Raw genomic sequence first — 20,559 nt, forward strand, 5'->3', positions numbered from 1 at the left:
AATTTGGGGAAGTAAAGACATTCATCTGTTCGTGCATGTAAATGATGTAAAGAGGAAGGAAGCCAGCTGCCTTTTATCAGCCGTCTCACATTACCGGGAAAGTAGAAGATGCTTCTCTTTTCAAGACCACATGCAGAGCACTTGCACTTGCACAGTAGCCATGAGTTTAGCTGCAGCAGTGAATAGATTTGTTGTCTTCCTTCTCTCTGTGTCAGGTACTGTACATCTACATTTACATTTTATGATATATAAGATATTCCTAGATAAGATATTCCTCCATTAGTCCCACAACAGAAAAAATGCCTTACCTTAAATGCCTTGTTGTTGCCAGTGTGTTTTGTCCACTGGAGGGGCACGCTAAAGGGCAATTTATCATGTTTTGTCTGCCATAGAGGCACTTTTGCAGCGTTTTTTGAACATGGGGGCCCTCTGAGTCCATGAGTTATCTTGTAACATCTCTATGCTTGCATAGATGTTTCAGTACTGCACAGTGTGGTCAATAAGCTGCCTTATCTGTCTGGCAATCATCTTTGGTTTTCCACAGCACAATTCTCGTGAGACTCACATGCAACCCCCCCCCCCCCCCCCCCCCCCACCAACCCCACCCCCCCCACCCCTTTTTTTTTTTTTATATTGCATTTACACATTATGCTTTGACCACTGGAAGGGCACGGGCAAGGGGACTTCGGCATTTTTTAACTTAATGTTAACTAATAAAAGTTAGAGAAGGTGTGGAAGACGAAAAAGGATGAATAATCAATGCATTGATTTTGGAATTCTCTGTATCTAGGTTGTGAGGAAGGAAGGTGACTGTAAGCTTGAGTGTAAAACCAATGCAACATGGGGACATTCGTACCTGTTCTGTTTGTTTTTGGTATTACCTTATGTTTTTGTACTTGTGCTCTTACTTGTATGCAAGCCTTTCTTTATAGATGGATAACTGGGCTAATTGCAGTAGAGAGAACACCATTATATATTAAAATACCAACCAAACAACGATAGTGTGCCAGAATTACACAGGTCGGAATGAGCCCCTGGAAACCTGTACAATGAAAGTGATTTGGATGAGGAAATGGTCTGATTAGATTTTCCTTGTTAAGAAGAAAAAAACATTCAAGTTGAAAATGTTGTACTAAGTATTATGTTGTAATGTTTCTAAATAGTCACTATCAGTAATTAATATTATTTTGCTAATCACCAAGGAGTTGCTAAGTAATTATCATGTAAAATCATCAAATATAGTGTTGACACTTTGTTTTAAAAGGGGGGAGTGTGGAAGATGAACAGTATTGATGAATAATCAATGTACTTTTTCAACAAAAGTTAGAGAAGCGAGCTTGTGACTGGAAGGTTGCCAGTTCAATCCCCTGACCAGCAGGATAAATCTGGGTCGGGAAAGTGAAAGGCAGCACTTGCCCCTGAGGTGCCTTTGAGCAAGACCCTTAACCCCAACTGTTCCAGTGGAGCTGCTCAGTGGCCAGAAGATAAGACTGTGGTTGTACTGGGCAGCTTCAAGGTGTGAATGTGATCAGGGCATTCCTGTAAAAGAGAGCATCACTCTCAGTGTACCTACCATGAATAAATAAAGGTTGAAAAAAAAAAATCATGTTTTTTCATGCATGAATTCATGGTAATTCATGTCAAAGTGTTTAAGTATAAACCATCAAAATAAAGCTTAAAAAACACAAGAAGACAAAATATTCTAAGTGCTCTAAAAGGTAGAAAAATCCAGTCTTGAATTATTTCAGCCCCTCACTGAAAACTGTGGATATATTGATATCAACATTTTTTTATCAGTACATTTCTTTATCAGTACATTATGATGACCTCAGTGTGCCAGTTCTCTAACATTAAAGGCTTCATATCACCTGCATAATCACAATAAAGAGTTTCACATCCGCATTCTGTATTTCTCTGTAGTTTCACACCACAGCTGACCTGACCACAGACAGGAAACAAATCAAGCTAATAGGCTGCTTTTACACACCTTGTGCACCCTGTTTCTAAAGGTGCATCAAAAGTTCAATTAATTGCCGCGTAAGCCGTGATGTACAATGGACCCCGGAATGTGCTCATCTAAATGGAATGCAGTCATTTTTAATGTTATCTTTGCTTTTCCTGCTATGACATGCAAAAATCTGTGAAAAAAAGTCATCTCAGACTTTTAAAGAGGGTTTGTAAAACTGACTACAGTAATTAAGAGTCTGTGGTTTTTGAATCTGGCTCAATCCCCTCCCCCAAAACACCTCCACACATTAAAGTCTGTTCTGTACTGTTTTGCTCTGTGTTACAGTGATACAGGGTCAGAGTGACTATGGGGTGACATACCCTTCAACTCAGATCTGTGCCCTCAAAGGATCAACAGTGGAAATACGCTGCATCTACAGATACCCACCAAGAGAGAACGGCCGTGATACCACAGTTGAGAAAACATTCTGGTTCACTAAACTGAGTGGAAATGAACCTGTGGATGTGAGAACAGACTCACAGTATGCAGGTCGTGTGCAGTACAGTTGTTATGAGAAGAGCTGCACTCTGAAAATCACAGACCTGAGAGAGAGAGACTCAGCTAAGTACCAGTTCAGCTTCATAACAAACCAACCAGATGGGACTTTTATTGGTTCACCTGGAGTCACTTTGTCTGTCACAGGTAACATTTTTGTTGGAAACTATGTATGCAGGGCTGTAGTGATAAAAAAGGTTCGAAACTATGAATGTCTTCAGCAGCTTTAACTTTATTTATATAGCTATGTGACACAAAGCGCTTCATTCAATTACCTGCCCTACACACACACACACACACACACACACACACACACACACACACACACACACACACACACACACACAATACTGCTCCCCTTCCCACCACACACTAACAAGGAAATTATGTTGTAATTAAGTAAAGAACTAAACTAAATAAATAACAATCAATCAATAAATTAAAAACTCTAAACAGTAGGTAAAAGTAAATAAAAGGTAACTTGTTTAGAAGAAATAGATAGTAAATAAATAAATGGTTAAAAAGAAAAACACGTATCAGTAAATAAGATGGTAATAAATAAAGTTAAAGTTATTGTTACCAACAAACAGTAATGAAATGATGCCTCTCTGTGAGATTTTGTTCTAACTTTGGGGATGAGTTCAAGGCCACAACCAGAAGACCTGAGGGTCATCAGCACATGCACAGCTGAGTTTTTAATAATTGTGGTTTTGTAGGTTTTTCTTAGGAAGAATAAATGCACGCAAAAGTGTCTCTGTGTCGGTTTGAGAGAAAAACCGTCACACTGTCGCACAACGGTTACAACTGCCCCTAACTGTTGTAACAAGGGCCCCCCATCAAAGGGGCAATGATACCACCCTGACTTCTTACATTAAATTTAATATTACAGTCTTGCCTTTATTAGTAAAAATATACAGTGGACCAGCTGCAGTTGTTTATAGTGGATTATTCTGTGCTTTACATGTTGCATTGCGTTGTGCCCCATCTAATTCTTGTGAGGAAGGGGAAAGATGAAGTTGTGTTCAGAACTGTCGTATATAATGCTTTAAACCGTGGGGCTAAATTTGACCAAACTTTTAAAAATGTTGCAATGACAAGTGAGTCAGTAAATGCAATTTTGTATTTAATAAGGTGTGTAAGTGATGTTTATGTACATTTAGCCCCCACTACAGTCCTGCATGTAAGCTAACTCTGAATGTTCAATATTAGCTAATAGTATTGTGTGTGCTGACAGTTCAGTCTAAAATTCTGTTTTTGTTATTTATTTTACAAACCCAGGTTTACAAGTTCAGAGGACCTCACAATGTCCATGGTATGGCTGTACACTCAGGTGTCACAGCAGTTGTGATCTACCTGATCGAACTTCCTACATCTGGTACAAGAATGAACAGAAAATTAAAGCAGCAACATTTCATCTTTATTTAGGCTACTTTTCCACTAAAGACAGTTACTCTTGTGCTGTAAGAGGACGTGAGGATGTCCCTGCTCCAGCAGTGTGTGAGTTTACTCTACAATCTTTCAGTAATATACCTCTTGATTTGTACCATGGCTTCATGTATCCTTTAAATGGGTGACCCGCGTAATAATAATAATAATCATCAAAATCACTGTGTATTATTTTTCAGGTGGCCTTGATGAATATTGCAACAGAGTGACATGCACTGTCAGAAGAATCTGTGCCTTCAAAGGCTCATCAGTGGACATTTCCTGCACATACAGCAGTAATAATGCATTGATCACATCTAAATTCTGGTTCAGTCCTGAACGTAGTCATCGCTGGCGAAATCCTTCACAGCCTGAGGACCTTAAAGAAGACTCCCAGTATGCACATCGTGTTCAGGTCCTTGACACAGGGAGAAGATGCTCCACTTTGAGAATCACTGACCTGACAGAGAGAGATTCAGCTGAATATCACTTCAAATTCAAAACACGAAAGTCTGAATGGAGGAGTAGTTTACCTGGTACAACTCTGACTGTCACAGGTATTGATGAACACAAACTGATTATTGAAAATTATAATTTTGACAAATGCATGGTCCAGTATATGTTAAATAGAAGGTATGCACTGAAGCAGCGGAAACTGCAAAAACCAGGAGTAAAACAACTGATTATATGCTTAAATTAAAGGGAGTTTGACTCAACAGTGATCCTTACAACTTACCAAACACACAGTACTTCATGGACATTGGCATTTTGGGCCAGGACTCATTTTGGTGTACCTGTTTTCAAATACCAAACAATACCAAAAGTGTTTTTACCCTCTCAATCAAAGCTTTATTTCCACAGCAATATATTGCACATTGACTGCTGACAGTATTGCAGAGCCTATGAAGCATATAAAATGCTACACATTGAGCACATATGAGTGAATATCCGATAACATGGTGTGCGTTCATAAAATAATCACTATATTTCAGATCTTTATTTAATAATAGATTGATTGAATTTTACACGATCAATCAAGTCATCTGAATGGGTGATTAATCAATTAATTTACTAATTGTTATTATCCCATCAAAGAAGGCAGACAAAAATGGTCGCTTGGTCGTAACATTATTTCAAGGAGAGATTTATTGGTGAAATTAAAGTGACGAGGACACCAAAGGATATTGTGGTTGTATGTGGACAAGTCAGTACAGATATTTTTATTTTAAGACATTATTGGAGTTGTTTTTGCATTCTGCAGCATTGGGAGTGTATGATGTGATGTGCATATGAATGAAAGATTTAATTTATAACATTAGTTAATACGGTATGTAAGTAACCCAAAAATCTAATGTCCCTGATACAAAAAAACACCCACATATCCACTTTTCAGTGCAGGGATCCCTGTTGTTTCTGTTGAGTACAGTGATTCATTTGCTTCTCTTTTCTTTAACTTTTGGTATAAAAATGTTGCTCTGTTTTATTTTTAATCTGTTCAGTCAACCACACAACAGCTCTTTGTCATTTTAGATGGTTTTTTTTGTTTTTGTTTTTTGTGGCATTCAAGCTGAAAGCTAACACTGCCACTCAGTTGTATTTTTGCCACTCAGTACCTGCAACTATGTGTGTTACTAGTCATGTCTCTATCAGTGTATTTTATGCACATTTAGAAGTATTGCATTAGAAAAGTGTGATGGAAATGGCAAAATTAGAAAAAAAAACGTCCTCAATTTCAATTTTTTTGCGATCACTTCATGTGTTTTTTACCTTTCTGATAAACTGTTCCTATTCTGAGAGATTACAATAGAAAAAGAATAATAATAAGTTTTTTTTCTGTCATGAGTACAGCTGACATGAAATAATAACTACAATTTTCCCATCATTCCCATTTGAAAAAAAATCTTAAGACCTCTCCTCGTTTTGTCTCTCATAGATGGTCAAGGCAACTGGTTTTATTTGTTCTTCTCCTAGTTTTAGGTTAATTGGCGGTTGTCAAATGACTGCTTTGTTTTTGGTTTGCATCCTCTATTTCTGAAACTCAGTTTATGACAGCCACGCATAATGTAACCTCTAACAAAACCATGCTTTGTGTAGCCTAATTTATTTGCTCGTAACACAGTCAATTTGCAGTTTAATTTTTTTCTCCTTCAAATTTGGAAACACGGCTATCAGCAGTTCATTTCACATGAGATTCCTGTTCCTTGTTCACAGATCCAGATTTAGAGGTGCAGGTGATCCGGTCCTCTACTGGTCCAAAACTGATTTGTCACAGCAGCTGTCTTACTGATCGCTCTTCCTTCATTTGGTACAAGAATGAAACAAGGATTCAGGAAGAAACATCTCCTACCTACAAAGGATATGTTGATCCTGCAATCCGCTACTCCTGTGCGTACGAGAGTCACCATTCTTCTTCAGTGTGTGAGTTTTTTCCTATATGTCACAACAAAATGTTATGTGGTGGAAACTCTACAGTGCATCAATATTTTCATGGAAACAATGGATCACATTTCTACATGTATGTTATAATATCAGTCTTGTTTTGTGCCAAAAAATTACTAAAAGTTATTGTTGGTTTAACCAAACAAACACTTTAGGTAAAAAAAAACAAAACAAAAAACATAATTAAAGGTCTAGTGCAGGGGTGTGCAATCATTTTTCATGGAGGGCCACATGAGAAATTGATCAGGCTGTCGTGGGAGAGAGAGAGTGGAGGTGATGGACAGACAGACTGGACATGTCCTGCTTGCTTTTTGCGGCCGCAAATAATAACAATCCACACAGAAAGGAAATGGCATTGAAGTGAAGGGACAGTCAATGACAGCATGTGTGTGAAAGAGAACAGAACAGTGGTTTCCATGGGCCTGTGATACTTCATGAAGTCCTCCCATTACAAAACAAATGTCACAGTGAGTTAATTTTGATTCAAGAATTGCTCACATTAGTTTACAACCACTTAGCTTAGATGATGATGTAGGCTATAATTCATGAAGGTGTTTTGTATGAGAAACAGAAGAACATTGCTTTCATCCCTCTTTTGTGATTTTGTTTCTTGTTTTTTATTCTAATTAATAAATTTATTCTTTGATTTTGAAACAGCAGCCTTATGTTCTTGTTATTTAGCCCCTATGAAAAGTTCTTGGCAGTATTAACTGTCCACAGCAGTAAGAGTAAAATGTTTTTTGCAGTAACACTGAAACTGAGCACTCCACCATGCGCTTTCATGTATGCACATGCACATGATATATTTCAGTAGTGGCGCTCACTGCAAAATAGGGCTCCCCCAAAAGCCACTGTGTAATTCAAAACCTGGTTAAGAATATGGTGTAAATGATGTCTTTCAAGTCAGTTTGGCATGCTGGGGCTTTAGGAGACTTGGATTACACCAGATGAGCAGTATGGAGGCATTTTATTTATTTGGTTTTTTATTTATTTACAGCTTTATTTGGTTGTTCTTTCAGTTTAAAAAATGATCACCATTCACTTACACTGTTTGGGAGATTCTGCAACACTGTTTTCCTGTGTGAGTAGATAATGACTGAATTTTCATTTTTGGGTGAACTAACCCTTTAACATATTATCTCCTCCAGATGCCCCACTGTTGCCCCTCATTTTGGTGAGTCCCTCTGGTGACATTATGAGTGACAGTTCAGTGTCTCTGACCTGCAGCAGTGATGCTAACCCAGCTGCTAAATACACTTGGTACAAGGAGAACCAATCACTTCATAGTAAAGACCCACAGCTTATCTTCAACTCCATCCAGTCCTCTGACTCTGGAGAGTATTACTGCACAGTTGAGAACGAGCTGGGGAGGATGATGTCTAAATCTGTCTTTGTTGATGTGAAATGTGAGTAAAAATATCTTATTTGAAAGCAACAAATTGCTGGAAATCTATTTAGTTGAATCTGGTCAACAGAGAACAGGTTTTAATCACTATTAGCATTTATATTTACTGCATCCTTCAGGGGATTCAGGCCATCTTGGTCATCACAAGGCCTCAGATCCTGTGATGTATCTCATCTCATAAAAATCTGTGTTAATTCATCTTTTCAAGATGGTCCAAAGGCCTCCACCGTGTCAGTGAGTCCGTCTGGTGAGATAATGGAGGGCAGTTCAGTGACTCTGACCTGCAGCAGTGATGCTAATCCAGCAGCTAATTACACCTGGTACAAGGAGAACCAAATACTGCTTCAAGGACCAGAAGACATTTATAACTTCACCTCCATCAGCTCTGAGGACAGTGGGGTCTATTACTGCAGGGCTGAGAATCAGTACAAACAGATAAACTCTTCATTTCTCCATATTGATGTCCAGTGTAAGTACAAAACATAAGCAAAGCATTTAGACACTCAGTGTATTTTAAAATAGAGACGGTGGATGCAAGTATAGGCTTGGTACAAGGAGAACCAACACTGAAAGAAAGCTACAGATAGTTTCCTTCACACCATGGCAGTGGTTAACTTCATATCAGTTACTGTCTCTCTGTTCCTCCTCTCTAGCAACATTTCTATGGGTGGACCTCTATTCTCTTATTTGATGTTTTCTCGCTCCTCAGTTGAGCTGGAAGTTCATGGTCAGCCATCATGCAGGCCATCCTAAAGCTCTTAAAGAGAGGAGAAGAGTCATGCCCCTTCCATTTTGTCCCATGGGATCCAACTTCAGAAAAGTTGCAATTTGTTATGGTTTAGTTTAGTTCTGTGTGAAACTTCTCAGTGAAGTACGGCTTGCACAATTTATAGCTTTATCTTTAGCTTTATTTTACCAATAAAAATGGAAGTGAAGTTTGAATTAATCTAATTAATGTATTTTTATCCATTGTCAATGAGTGTGAGTGCATCAGACTGTATGGAGTTCAGAACCTGCTGCTTCACATTTCACATCATTAAAAGAACCTGACATGCATGCATAGCATGACCCATTTCAAAGATGCATCACAAATAGCAGAACTCATAGTAGTTTCTGAGGACATTTTCAGATCTGAATACAAACTAATGAGTCACAATGCAGTGATGCATGTGGTGAAGTGATGCAGACGGATCCTGTGAGCATCATCATTATCAAATATGAAAATATGAAAGACTGTTATTACTTCCAGAAAACTACATATCTGGCAACTATACAGCACCAAGTTTCAGTGTGAGTCAGAGTTTAGCTCTCTCTTTCTGTTGCTCACACATTCATTCCCTCCCTGAATGATGGACTCAGTCTTAGTGTTTTTCATTGAAGCAGCTACTTTTTCCCCGAACTGTTAAAAATAAAATGCTAAAAAATAAGACTGCTTCTGATGCCTTAATTTAAGTCAAAGGCATTTATTTTTATTATGCTTTTCAGAGAAATTGTGTCTTATTGTAAGCTTTTGTTTGTTTTTTGCTTATTATTTATCTCAGTTTAAGGTATAGTTTCTTAAAATCAGCTCAATCAAGAAACCAATATTTTGTTTTAAGAAAATGTGTCTTATCTTAAGCTTTTTCGCTAAGTGTTAATCGTACATTAAGATAGAAATTCTTTAGGTCAGCTCAATCACAAGACTGATTTTCTCATTCCAAGTATTAGCTGAATAAGTAGATTAACATTTTTTTTTTTGTTTGTTTGTTTTTTAGTTTCAAGGCCCATTACGGTCTTTAAGTGGCTAGATTTATCAGCTAGTTTTAAGAATTCTACCCAATCAAAACTGGGTTACCCCAGATTTTTTGCTTAAAACAAGACAATTTGATAATATTTTAGAATATTTGGAATCTTTCTAGTGGGACTTTTTTTGCAGTGTGTCTGTTCCCTCTTAAGTTGTCAGTTTGTCTTCATCCGCACGTTGGGGGTTTTCCTCTGTAGTTTTTCTGGCTTATCTTCTGTTTTTGGATTTTTGGATTTGTACCTTTGGGACTTTTTTCTAGCTTGACATCTCTTTTTCTGTATGTAGCATAACCCCTTTTTTGGGCTTAAAAAAGATATCTGATGGCTCCAGTACCACCTCTTTCTGCAGTTTTGGTCAATTTTTTGCTACTTGACTTTTTGACAACCTGTGAGCTCATGCACCTCCAATCTGTGAATAAATCCCTGATCTCTTGGCTTTAGATCTAATGACTTTAGATTTTGAGCAGATGTCATGGTAGAAAAAAGGTTTAAACGGTCACAGAAACTTTTAGCACCATTGTACATACACTTTACATGTTACCCCTATATCTGCCAGTCACATCTGGTGCCACAGTCAGAGAGCCTGTGCCTAAAATCAGGTCTGCACACAAATATTCATGACTTTATGCATGTTTTTTTCACCAGATGCTCCAAAGATTCCTTTTGTGTCGGTGAGTCCTTCTGCTGAGATAGTGGAGGGCAGTTCAGTGACTCTGACCTGTAGCAGTGATGCTAACCCAGCAGCTAATTACACCTGGTACAAGGAGAATGAAGACTCACCAAAAGCATCAGGACAGAACTTCACCATCACCAACTTAAGTGCTGAACACAGTGGGAATTACTACTGTGAAGCTGAGAACAAAAGAGGACGCCATAAATCCACCTTATATCTGACTGTTGCAGCAGGTCAGTTATGTGCAATCACCTATAAACACCTCTTCACTACAGATCTTATTTGGATTTCATCACTGTTAGAAGGTGGTGGCACCCTCACATTTCTAACTTACCAAAACATACAATAATTACTTTTAATAGAACACACTTACATTTTCTAACCGTATGGGAGACAAACTTCAATAACTGAGTGGAGAAATCGCAAATACATGTGTTTTAACACTGGGCACAAAGGGTCAGTGGTTTTAGTATGAAAAGGATCTGTGGGACATGTATGGGAGATTTGTATTAAAGTGTAGCTTACATATTAGAGTACTGCAGCCAACAGAAGCAAAGCTGAGCTGCAACATAATAGTGCACCGTCAGATTAAGTCCAATAAAAGTGTTTGTTTTTGCTACTGACAGGCTCATATTTTTATTCGAATGTCTGGTTCACTTTACAACTTACAAAAGCCCTATCTTTCTACAGAGTTTGCAGAAGAGTTTTGAAGAGAAAAAAGGCCTGTAAAGACAAGGCCAACAGAGAAGAAGGGAGGGAGGTAGTGGGAAAGAGAAAAGAAAGAAAGAAAAAGTGCAGCTCAAGCAGGCTGTGGTGACTCTAACTTGGTAAGAATGGCATAGAAATAAAAACTGTAATGCCATGCACATGCACTGCTGAAGAATGTGGGAATGTGTCTGACAATATTATGGAAAGTATTAATGTAAAGAGTGACCTTTTAATTAAAGAGTAAGATACAGTTTTGTTTAACAGAAACAGGTAATAAATTGCTATCACCAAAGTAACATGGACTCCCTAAACAAAACTGTAATTTTAACATCGTTTTCTTAATTCAAACTCAACAAACAAAATAACAGAGTGAAAAGTTGAGCCAGTAAGGTTAAGGACAATGTTAAAATGACAGTTTTGCAAAGGGAGTTCAGTTAGTTTGGTGAGAGAATAAGCAAAACATATCTTACTGGTTTTTTTAAAGGTCTATTTCAGCAGTGATCCTTTCCATAATGTTTGACGCTTAATGAAAATCTGAGCCTGTCAGTGGCAAAACAAGCACTTTTAATCTTTAAGCTTCTCATGGCTGCAGCGCTCTGCCTCAATACTGGACCAATTTCAGACATTTGTTGGCCCCAGTAATCACTTTGACATGAGAACAGGAAAATTGTCCCAGAGTTACCCTAAAAACCATGATTAGTCAAACCCCCTGTGATTCACTAATCAGTTACCAGTATTTCTTCCTGTGATTATCCAGGTGCATTGAAATCAGCGACTATAGGAACAATCACTGCTGTTCTCCTGGTCATCATAGTCCTCGCTGTCTTTCTATGGATTAGGTGAGCAATTGCAGTGGTTCCCAAACTTTTTCTGGCATGTCTCGCTTTCAGAAGCTGAAAAAAGTTTGCATTCAATTTTATGTCTTCCTATCCAGAAAAAAAAAGTCATTCACACAACAGTTTAACAGAGGAGAGAGAGCCATCCACAGGGCACAGGTGAGTTCATTCTTGTCTAAAAAGTGCTGTTTTTCCCACTTTTGCACAATTTCACTGCAATTAACACACTTCAGAGCTCTACACAGAGTTGACACCAGGTTCTTCACCATTCATAAATCAGATCTGACAAATAGCTAACCAACATCATACAACCCAATTGACTGTTATAACTTCCATGTCTCATGTCACACATAATATCCAATATGATAAAATGTTTTTAATAAAGAAAAGTTGTAATATTTTTATTTTCAAATAATAATAGAATAATTGACTTTCCACAAAGGATGGTTAGTTTACTCAAATCACAAAAAACAAAACATAAACAAAACAAAACAACCAAAAAAATTGCTCATTAACTCAAGCAAGTTTATTTATACAGCATCATTCAGACACAAGGCAATTCGAAGTGTTTTACAGGAGCAAATGATATATTGAAAAAACTACTGAAATAATTTCAGATTTGTTTTTGCCCCAGTTTTAAAGTCTGTGTAAAGGGTATTCTTCCAAACATGTGACACATGAGAAAAATGTTGCTGAAGATGCATGAAAAGAGATCTATGTAGTACTGAACTGTGGAGTTAGACTGTTAAACTGTTGTTCACAATTTCTGTGTTCAGGCCTTTCTAGGAGCGTATGATACACTGACTGCAAATTAGTATACCCACTTCAGCCATTGTCAACTCGCCCTCATGCAGATTGTATCCTGCTGTGGCAAAGAGTTAATTGTTAAACCGAACAACTCCATCTACACACTTTTTCTAACCCAAGTGGTATTAAGCAGTCTTTGAATTTTATAGACCTCTGCTGGTGATAATAAGTATTGCAAAAACACAAAGAATGAAACATAACCTTCTCTGACCACACCCTAAATCCAACAAATATTGTACTGTAAGGAAGGTAAGTAAAGCAAGCATGCAACAGGGCAATAAAAATGTACTTTTGTTTTTCCCATCAGCTAAACATGGGTACAGTGTATGACACTCCATCAGCTGCAGCACAGAGACATCCAGCAGCACAGCAGGATGACATTCACTACTCCAGCATCTCCTTCTCTCAGAATCAGACAGAAGTTGTCTACTCCAACATCAGACCTGCTCAGCTCCACAGACAAATAGAGGAAGAGGATGAGGAGGATGGTGTTGACTACACTGCTGTCAAAACTGATGGGTGAGCAGCTTCTCTCAAAATTTTAAACGTTTTCTGATTTTTAAAAATACACAGCCTCTCAGCCTGAATGCTTTATTTTTTCCCTTCACAGAACAAGACGTCAAGATGATGGGGAGGATTCATTTGCTCTGTACAGCACAGTCAACAAAGACTACGTGAACGCAACATGAATCTGTGATCTGTTATTTATACATGGATTTTTTTTAACGTGCCTTGTGTAGTAAGCAGTGGTGGACAAAGTACTCAACACCAGTACTTGAGTCAAAGTATAGATACTCCTGGTCAAATATTACTCAACTACAAGTGAAAGTTGCTCAGTCAAAATTTTACTTGAGTTAAAGTACTAGAGTACTTGGTTTTAAAAATACTTAAGTATTCAGAAGTACACGTTTATAAAAATACTTAAGTATTCAAAAGTACAAATTACAAAGTACATTTTCTAATATAAATACATGCTGTATTGATTTCATGATGCATTTACAGAAGCTTGTAACTCTCTGAAACCATCTAATGATGCACTGACCTGCTTGTAGAACCACTCTGCTACACAAAGCCTATAGAAACACCTATAAAAACTTCAGCAGAGAAATGCAATCAAAAACAAAAAGGACAGTTATTGTCATTTTCTGATGTAACTGTATTAAAATCACCACATAAAATTAGATTGAAGCTGACTGTAAGGAGTTCTCCAAGTCTGTTAAATAACTGAGATTTCTTTCTGTCTTCAGAGGCAGTATATACATGAATTATGTGGTATTTTTCACCCCAATAAAAACAATCCAACTTTAAAAGCTACCTGGAATAATGAATAATTATAATAACATCTTGAGATTTAATTTAGTCTTTGTCCTGCTGTCACCATTACTGCTTTTTGTTTGAATGAAAGACGGAGAGCTTACTTGTTCTTGTTACAGAGCGCCTGGACGTATTTCTGCTTTTACATCAATCCCATTTGAGAGGAGCTACTGTGATTGGTTTCCTGTGTTTTGTGAGAAACACAGCATGTGACCAACTGCATTTTAGAAAAGAAAAAACAGCAACAGCTGACTTCAACGATGCGCTCAGTCAAAAAGTAACAACAACTTTCCTAGAAATGTAGTGGAGTCAAAAGTACAATATTTGTTTTTGAAATGTAGTGGAGTGAAAGTAATAAGTTTCCACAAAAACAAATACTCAAGTAAAGTACAGATACTCAAAAATTGTACTTAAGTACAGTACTCAAGTAAATGTACTTCGTTACTGTCCACCACTGGTAGTAAGATTGTAAATTATTCCAATTGCGCAGTCGAAGCAACCATGAAAAATAAAAACATGTGGTATATGAAGACTGGTTTATTTGGTCATTGTTTCTAAAAAGGTTGGTTAGTCCAAATTGGCTAGATACCACCCGGGTTTGTCCTTTGTTTGTTGTGATTTGGGTGAACTGAGCCTTTAACACAAGTTTGCTCTAAACAGAGGTTTCTCATCCCTACAACATAGAAAATGTACAGTGGATCCCCTCGTGTCCCATAATTTAACTTAACCGCCCCTCCACACCTCTATTTAGTTATTTTAAAGAAAAACACAAGAGAAATGTATTAGAAAGGTATTAGACATGTATTAAAGATATTTGCACCATGTCAACACACAATACCCTTAAAACACATGGTCATATCAAGAGAGCATTTGTTTGTGCATACATAAAATAAATAAGGATCTGATTATTGTATGAATATACTATGTAAAATATAAATAATATAAAATAGGCCTTATCAAAAACATTAAAAAACATTAATTTAAGTTAGTGTAGGCTCCAAGGCCTTAGCATGTTGCCTAAAGTTTGGAAATTCCCCAATAAGGATGACAACTTTGCAAGACTGTATATGAATATACCAGTGCTGCAGCTTTGCAGTACTGTATATTGTAAGGATAAAACACAATTGCAATACAGCCAACATTTTTTTAGAGGCCTGTTGCATTTTACCCCGTTTATCTGTGAACATACTGGGACACTCCAAATTCCCACGCTCCCTAAACTACTCAGTGAAATGAAAGCCGTAACGTCAGACTGTGTGAGACGAATTAACGTCAATACAGGTCAACATCAGAGAAAGGTGGACTCCAGTGTGAAGATACATTTGTTGGAGAGGTAAGCAGCTTGTTAAGCCACATAAGTTGATGTTTTTTGTTCTGTTTGAGATGTGACAAGGAAGATGTCTGCTAACAGCTCTACCGAGGAATTTACTAAACGTGCTGTGTAGGTCTGATTGGACACTGGCCAGAAAACACTTCTATGTGATTGGCTTGCTGCAGGTGTCCGTTAAAATTTGAAAACGAGGCTACAGGACGTGCTGCGCCTGCAGAGACTGCTCTCAGCAGCTGGTAGCCATGATAGATACTTTAGCTAACTCGTTGGCTCTAAATATGAGCAAACAATGGGTTAAAATGGCCATAAACGGTTTCAAACAAATTAAGTTTGAAGCACAGCTTCTGTTTTTTCGTGTGGTAAGTGGACACAACATAAATATGGCAATTCATTCTTAAAATATAGGCTGTACTTTGACATGCTAACATTCTTTGCTGAATAACCAACTGTATGCTAACTGCCCAGCATCAAGTGGTGAAAAATAACTCGCTTAACCTCAACTTTATTCAAATACTGTATTGTGACTTTTACAGAAGGAAAGTAAAGGAGAATGTCTATTTAATGTTACTTCTTCGCCACTATAAATCCTAAGAATGTTGTCTTTATTCTGCTACATTTGACAACAACAATTAGTTTGATAAAACTGCTCATACAAAATTGCATGGTTTGTGATCGCTGAACAGTGTTGCCAGATTGGATTGATGTTTTTCAGTAAGATAATTGCTAAAAATCCGCCCAAATTGATAAAAAAAAAAAGCCAGTACACATGAATTCACAAACAATAGCAATTGTATTGTCAGTCTTAACAATTTTTCAATATGATATAATATTAAAACAACAGTTTCATGTTCATAAGTGGCGTGAGAATACAGATAGTAGTTTAAACTGTACAATGCCACCAGGTTACTGTTTTCTTTTTCTGACTTCTGCTTTGAAAATATAGAAAAAATAAAGGGACAACTCAAGCAACAAAAGTAATAGGTTTTAACTGACTTTGTCAACTGCAGTAAAACTTGAGAGTATGTCAAATTAAAGTGTTTGCCCCAACTACACACACATGAAGAGGGAGAAAAAGAAGTAGACACAGTCCCATGCTATCAAAGAGCCAAACAAATAATGATGTTGTAATGAATGTACATATTTGATAGCCGCAGATCTCCTCTTAGCAGAATGAATGAAAATTATTTCATATCAAAGCTGTGCTCAATGTGTTTACATAATTAAGGGATTACAATTTATGATCATATTTTGTCATTTTTCATGAAAAACAACGACAACAAAAAAAAAAAAAACTGCTCAATTCATGGTAAACCAGCCCAAATTCTGTTCATTCACCCACACTCATTTTAACCTGCACAGTGCAACCCAAAAAAGCCCAGTTGTCTAAACATGGAGTGTAACAAAATATGGTGCATTTCTGCTGATCAATGCCAATTTTAGTCCTTAAGTATTGGGGGCCAGTATTTAAGGATAATAATTTGGGCCAGCACAGGGACAAATCTGATATATACGGTATATTTACTTAGTACTACACGTCAGTTAGATGTGTATCGATAATGCATCAAAACAATACAATAATATAAGTTATCAAGCCCTGAAAGGGCCCATTGTGAATAGTGAATACTTAATGTTACTTTAAGACCCAGAGCCTTTTAGAGGGGATAAGTGAGGAATAAAACCAGAGCTAAATTTCCTAAGTTTACATCTCCAGTGTTGCCCCATGTCTGCTGGATGTGATAGCATTTATTTTCTAACATGTTAGCATAACAACTTTAGCATTATATGTTGGTAACATGTTACAGTAGTGTCTTGTTAGCTAGTTGTTAAGTTTCCCAGGAGAAAGACATAAGCTAACTTCTATTTCTATGGTAGGTAGATTAATGGCTGTCTGAAATGTACCTCCAGTTAAGTACGAGCTTACAGGTGGTAAGCTTGTAATTTGAAAGAAAAATTCCAAATTAGTAGGACTGTTTGGAGTATATACTGTTTGCTGATCTAGCCTAGTTGTAAACTAGTGTTCCTTACTGCTGCTGCTATATAGTGGTAAAAAGCCATATCTGACTGGTAGATGCCAAATAGTATTTACAATATAGGAAACTGTTGTGTGTTTATGCACATCCCTGCCTTTCTCATGTGTCTTTGTGTGCCAGTGTTGTGGACTCTGCTTGTCTGTTATTTTCTAATTGCACATAGAGCTGATAACCTCATGAATTCAAAGCTTTTTATGTGTTCCTGGATAATGTGTGTTGCTTCTTTTACAACAGTTAAATTAAAAGGATCACCTTGTGTGATAATCTTTGGGAAGGGATCATTTCTGTGTGTCTGCTTAGTGCATAGAGTGCTGTGTCATTGCTGAAGAAAGTCTTCCACTTCTCTCTAAATAGTTTGTTTGTTTTCCCTGCAGCACTCTGCAAGCAAACTCCAGTTATCACTCTGGTAAGGTTGTGAGAATTGAAAGCTAGTCCGCAGTTATGTGACCAGGACAGAAGCCACATTTCTTGTTCTGAATCATACTTTGTCAATTAACCACCCAGTGTTGGCTTTTCCAGGAAGGCTAAGAGATATTCATTTCTGCACACGGCCTCATCATGCATATTAATAATGTGACAAAGAAGGAAGCCAAGCCTGTCTTGACATCTTTAACTGTCTCATGCTTAGTGTGATAACCACAGAGGAAAGCTGTCTTTCAAGAACAACCTTCTCCACTGTAAGTAAACTTGTTCGTTGAGGTGGCTATTTATTATATTTGTTGTGTACATTATTTATCCGCTGATGTGCTTTAACATCCCTGCAGCCTCACAGAGAGATAAGATGAGCAGTTAACCAGAGCAACAAGTGGATTTATTGTCGTTTCCCTCTGTGCCAAGTACTGCATATCTACATTTACATTGTGGGGCTTTAGCACCCTTACCCAGAACAACCTTAAATAGATTTTCTACATCATTACATACATTATGAAATTCCCTGATTAGTTTTGTAAATTTGTTGTTTGATGTGATGCACAGCTTTAACACTCGCACTCACTTTTAAATTGCATGCCTTAAAGGGATAGTTTGGATAATCTGAAGTGGGGTTATATGAGGTATGGAAGTACTACAATTGAGAAGTTAGTGGGGGCTGTCTCACAGCAAGTATAGCGTACACTTAAAGGGATTCTATTTATTTATTTATTTTTTTGCTCATCTTGTCTGTAGCAGTAGAATGCGTATCCTTTTCGCTGGGACTCCTCTCTGCTTCTTCAAACTGGGGACATGCTGACTGGCATCTACTGTAGGTAAGTCACTGACTATCAATACATACCTCTTATAACCCCACTTCAAATAATCTGAACAATCCCTTTAAAACTGTTATGTGCCTGTGTAGGTAATTCTTAATCCCTTTTTTTGGTTACATAGATGACACATGGTATCTTTGTTATTATTAAATCCTCAGATCAGATCTCTGTTTCCACATACACAAAATCTCACAGTCTTGTAACCTTAACAATGTAAAGTGAAGCATTGTGTATCTTTAAAGGCACCAACTGTTTATTGAGGTGAATTTATAGCTGTAACTGTGTTAGCAGATCATCTGAGCTGTTCAGATTAATATACATATCCATTTTGAGAGGAAATATATCACTTGTAAATAAGTCTAACAATAGAAGCAAATACCCTGCCCCCTCACACTTTAAGTTGCTAACCTAAGTGTGAAATTTCCATGCATTGTATGATAAACTGTATCAGCCCTTCTTATCTGTACAACACATTGCAGCTATTAGTAGTTGTTCAGGCCCTAGTGTTGTTTATATCTCTGCGCATTTCACACTGGGTGCAAAGCAGAGAAGAAACTCACTAAGAATAGCACATTGATATCACAGTGATAACACACATTGCTCTGAAAAATCACATTAAAGTTCACATGTATAATACATTCTTGTTCCTTCACTGCACCAGGTTCGCAACAGACCCACCAGGTAGTTTTTTTGGTTCACCTGGAGTCATTTTGTCTGTCACAGGTAACAGTTTCATCTGAAGATTTATTAATTAATTCTAAATATTCATGGAATGTCTTTCTGTATATTTGCATGAGTGAATTTTGAGAGTTTAGTCTAATTTACATTTCTATTACTACCTTACATATCCAGCTCTCCAGGTAAAGGCAAGCAAATCAACTGTCTAAAGAGCTTGCCATAGTAGCTTTTGTCAACTTGGACAACATTCCACAACTGGTATGAGAGGAAAATAAAGGAATAAACATATATTATGAAGACCACTTATTTCAAGGACAGTTTCTGTGCCTTTAAAAGACTTAGAAGAGATCCCCCTTCTGTCACATGTAACATCTGTTCTTTTATCTGCCTTGTAAAGCACTTTGTCACTGGTTTTCTGATAAGTCATATATACAACCTTTATCATTATCAGACATAAAATATCTGTAATAGTAATATAATATAATTTGTATTTCATACAATATGTGGTGTTTGTTGTCAAAATTAAGAGCCAATCAGAGCCTGTCAGGTCATCAATCAGGTGACAGCCAGACGCTTGCAGTCGGTAGGGAGCAGCTGCGGTGTGTGGCTCTAAAAACTGCGGCCATGTTGATCTCCTGAGGTTATCGTTGCCCACGTGTGCATGACGTCAGAGCAAGTTGGAATCAAGTCAGCATGCATGCATTGTGTGGCGATCGCTAATCGATTCTGCGCAGTAAATGCAGTAAAATTTGGACACATTTCCACATCATAGACAGTTCAAAGGCAGAGTATAGTGCAAAGTGAAAATCTCATCTTGAGCAGGCTCCACAAACAACCTGCACAGATATTCATACAATCAGAGATTGGACCTATTTGTCTAATTGAGATGGGTCTTTGTTTTTGTACTTTATTTATTTATTTTTTGTAGCACTCTGCTCCATGTAGAGTATGTTGAGAATATAAATAAAGCCATATACATAATAAACATTTGATATAATATATGTTTTTTTGATTAGTAATTGATTTTACACATAATTTTACATTCTTTTTTGTAATAAATTAAGCAACAAAAAATCTGAGTAGCCACTTGGGGGCCAAAAGAGCCGGCTCTGTTTAGTGAGCCGAGCCAAAAGAACCGGCTCTCTAAAAAAAGCTGGAATTTGTATCACTATTCCACTAACATCACCACCTGGTAGAGCTGTAACCAGTTGTACTATACTTTATTACTGATTATTAATTAGAAATTTACAACGCCATTCCTCAGTGTGGCCTTTCTTTGTTTAACCAAAAAAGGACAAAACTCAGACATTAGACAATTTCAAATAATAAACAAAAACATCTCTTTTTGGATGGGTTGTGGGTGCAACGAGCATTATTAGGCTACA

The 20,559-nt window shown here is 37.3% G+C and overlaps 1 protein-coding gene across 1 annotated transcript; it reads left to right on the forward strand.

The window, feature by feature from the left end:
* Positions 1-158: 158 nt before the first annotated feature.
* On the forward strand, positions 159-13,301 carry LOC146329480 (cell adhesion molecule CEACAM1-like). The gene is made up of 12 exons (XM_084714757.1): positions 159-215; positions 2,294-2,650; positions 3,782-4,000; positions 4,129-4,485; positions 6,140-6,346; positions 7,516-7,773; positions 7,981-8,241; positions 10,200-10,460; positions 11,693-11,774; positions 11,870-11,930; positions 12,886-13,097; positions 13,189-13,301. The coding sequence occupies exons 1-12, from the start codon at positions 161-163 to the stop codon at positions 13,265-13,267; spliced, it is 2,409 nt and encodes an 802-aa protein (XP_084570883.1). The 5' UTR covers positions 159-160; the 3' UTR covers positions 13,268-13,301.
* Positions 13,302-20,559: the final 7,258 nt, after the last annotated feature.

The sequence above is a fragment of the Lutjanus erythropterus genome, chromosome 3, assembly GCF_056507025.1.
Source record: "Lutjanus erythropterus isolate fLutEry1 chromosome 3, fLutEry1.hap2, whole genome shotgun sequence".
NCBI lineage: Eukaryota > Metazoa > Chordata > Actinopteri > Lutjaniformes > Lutjanidae > Lutjanus > Lutjanus erythropterus.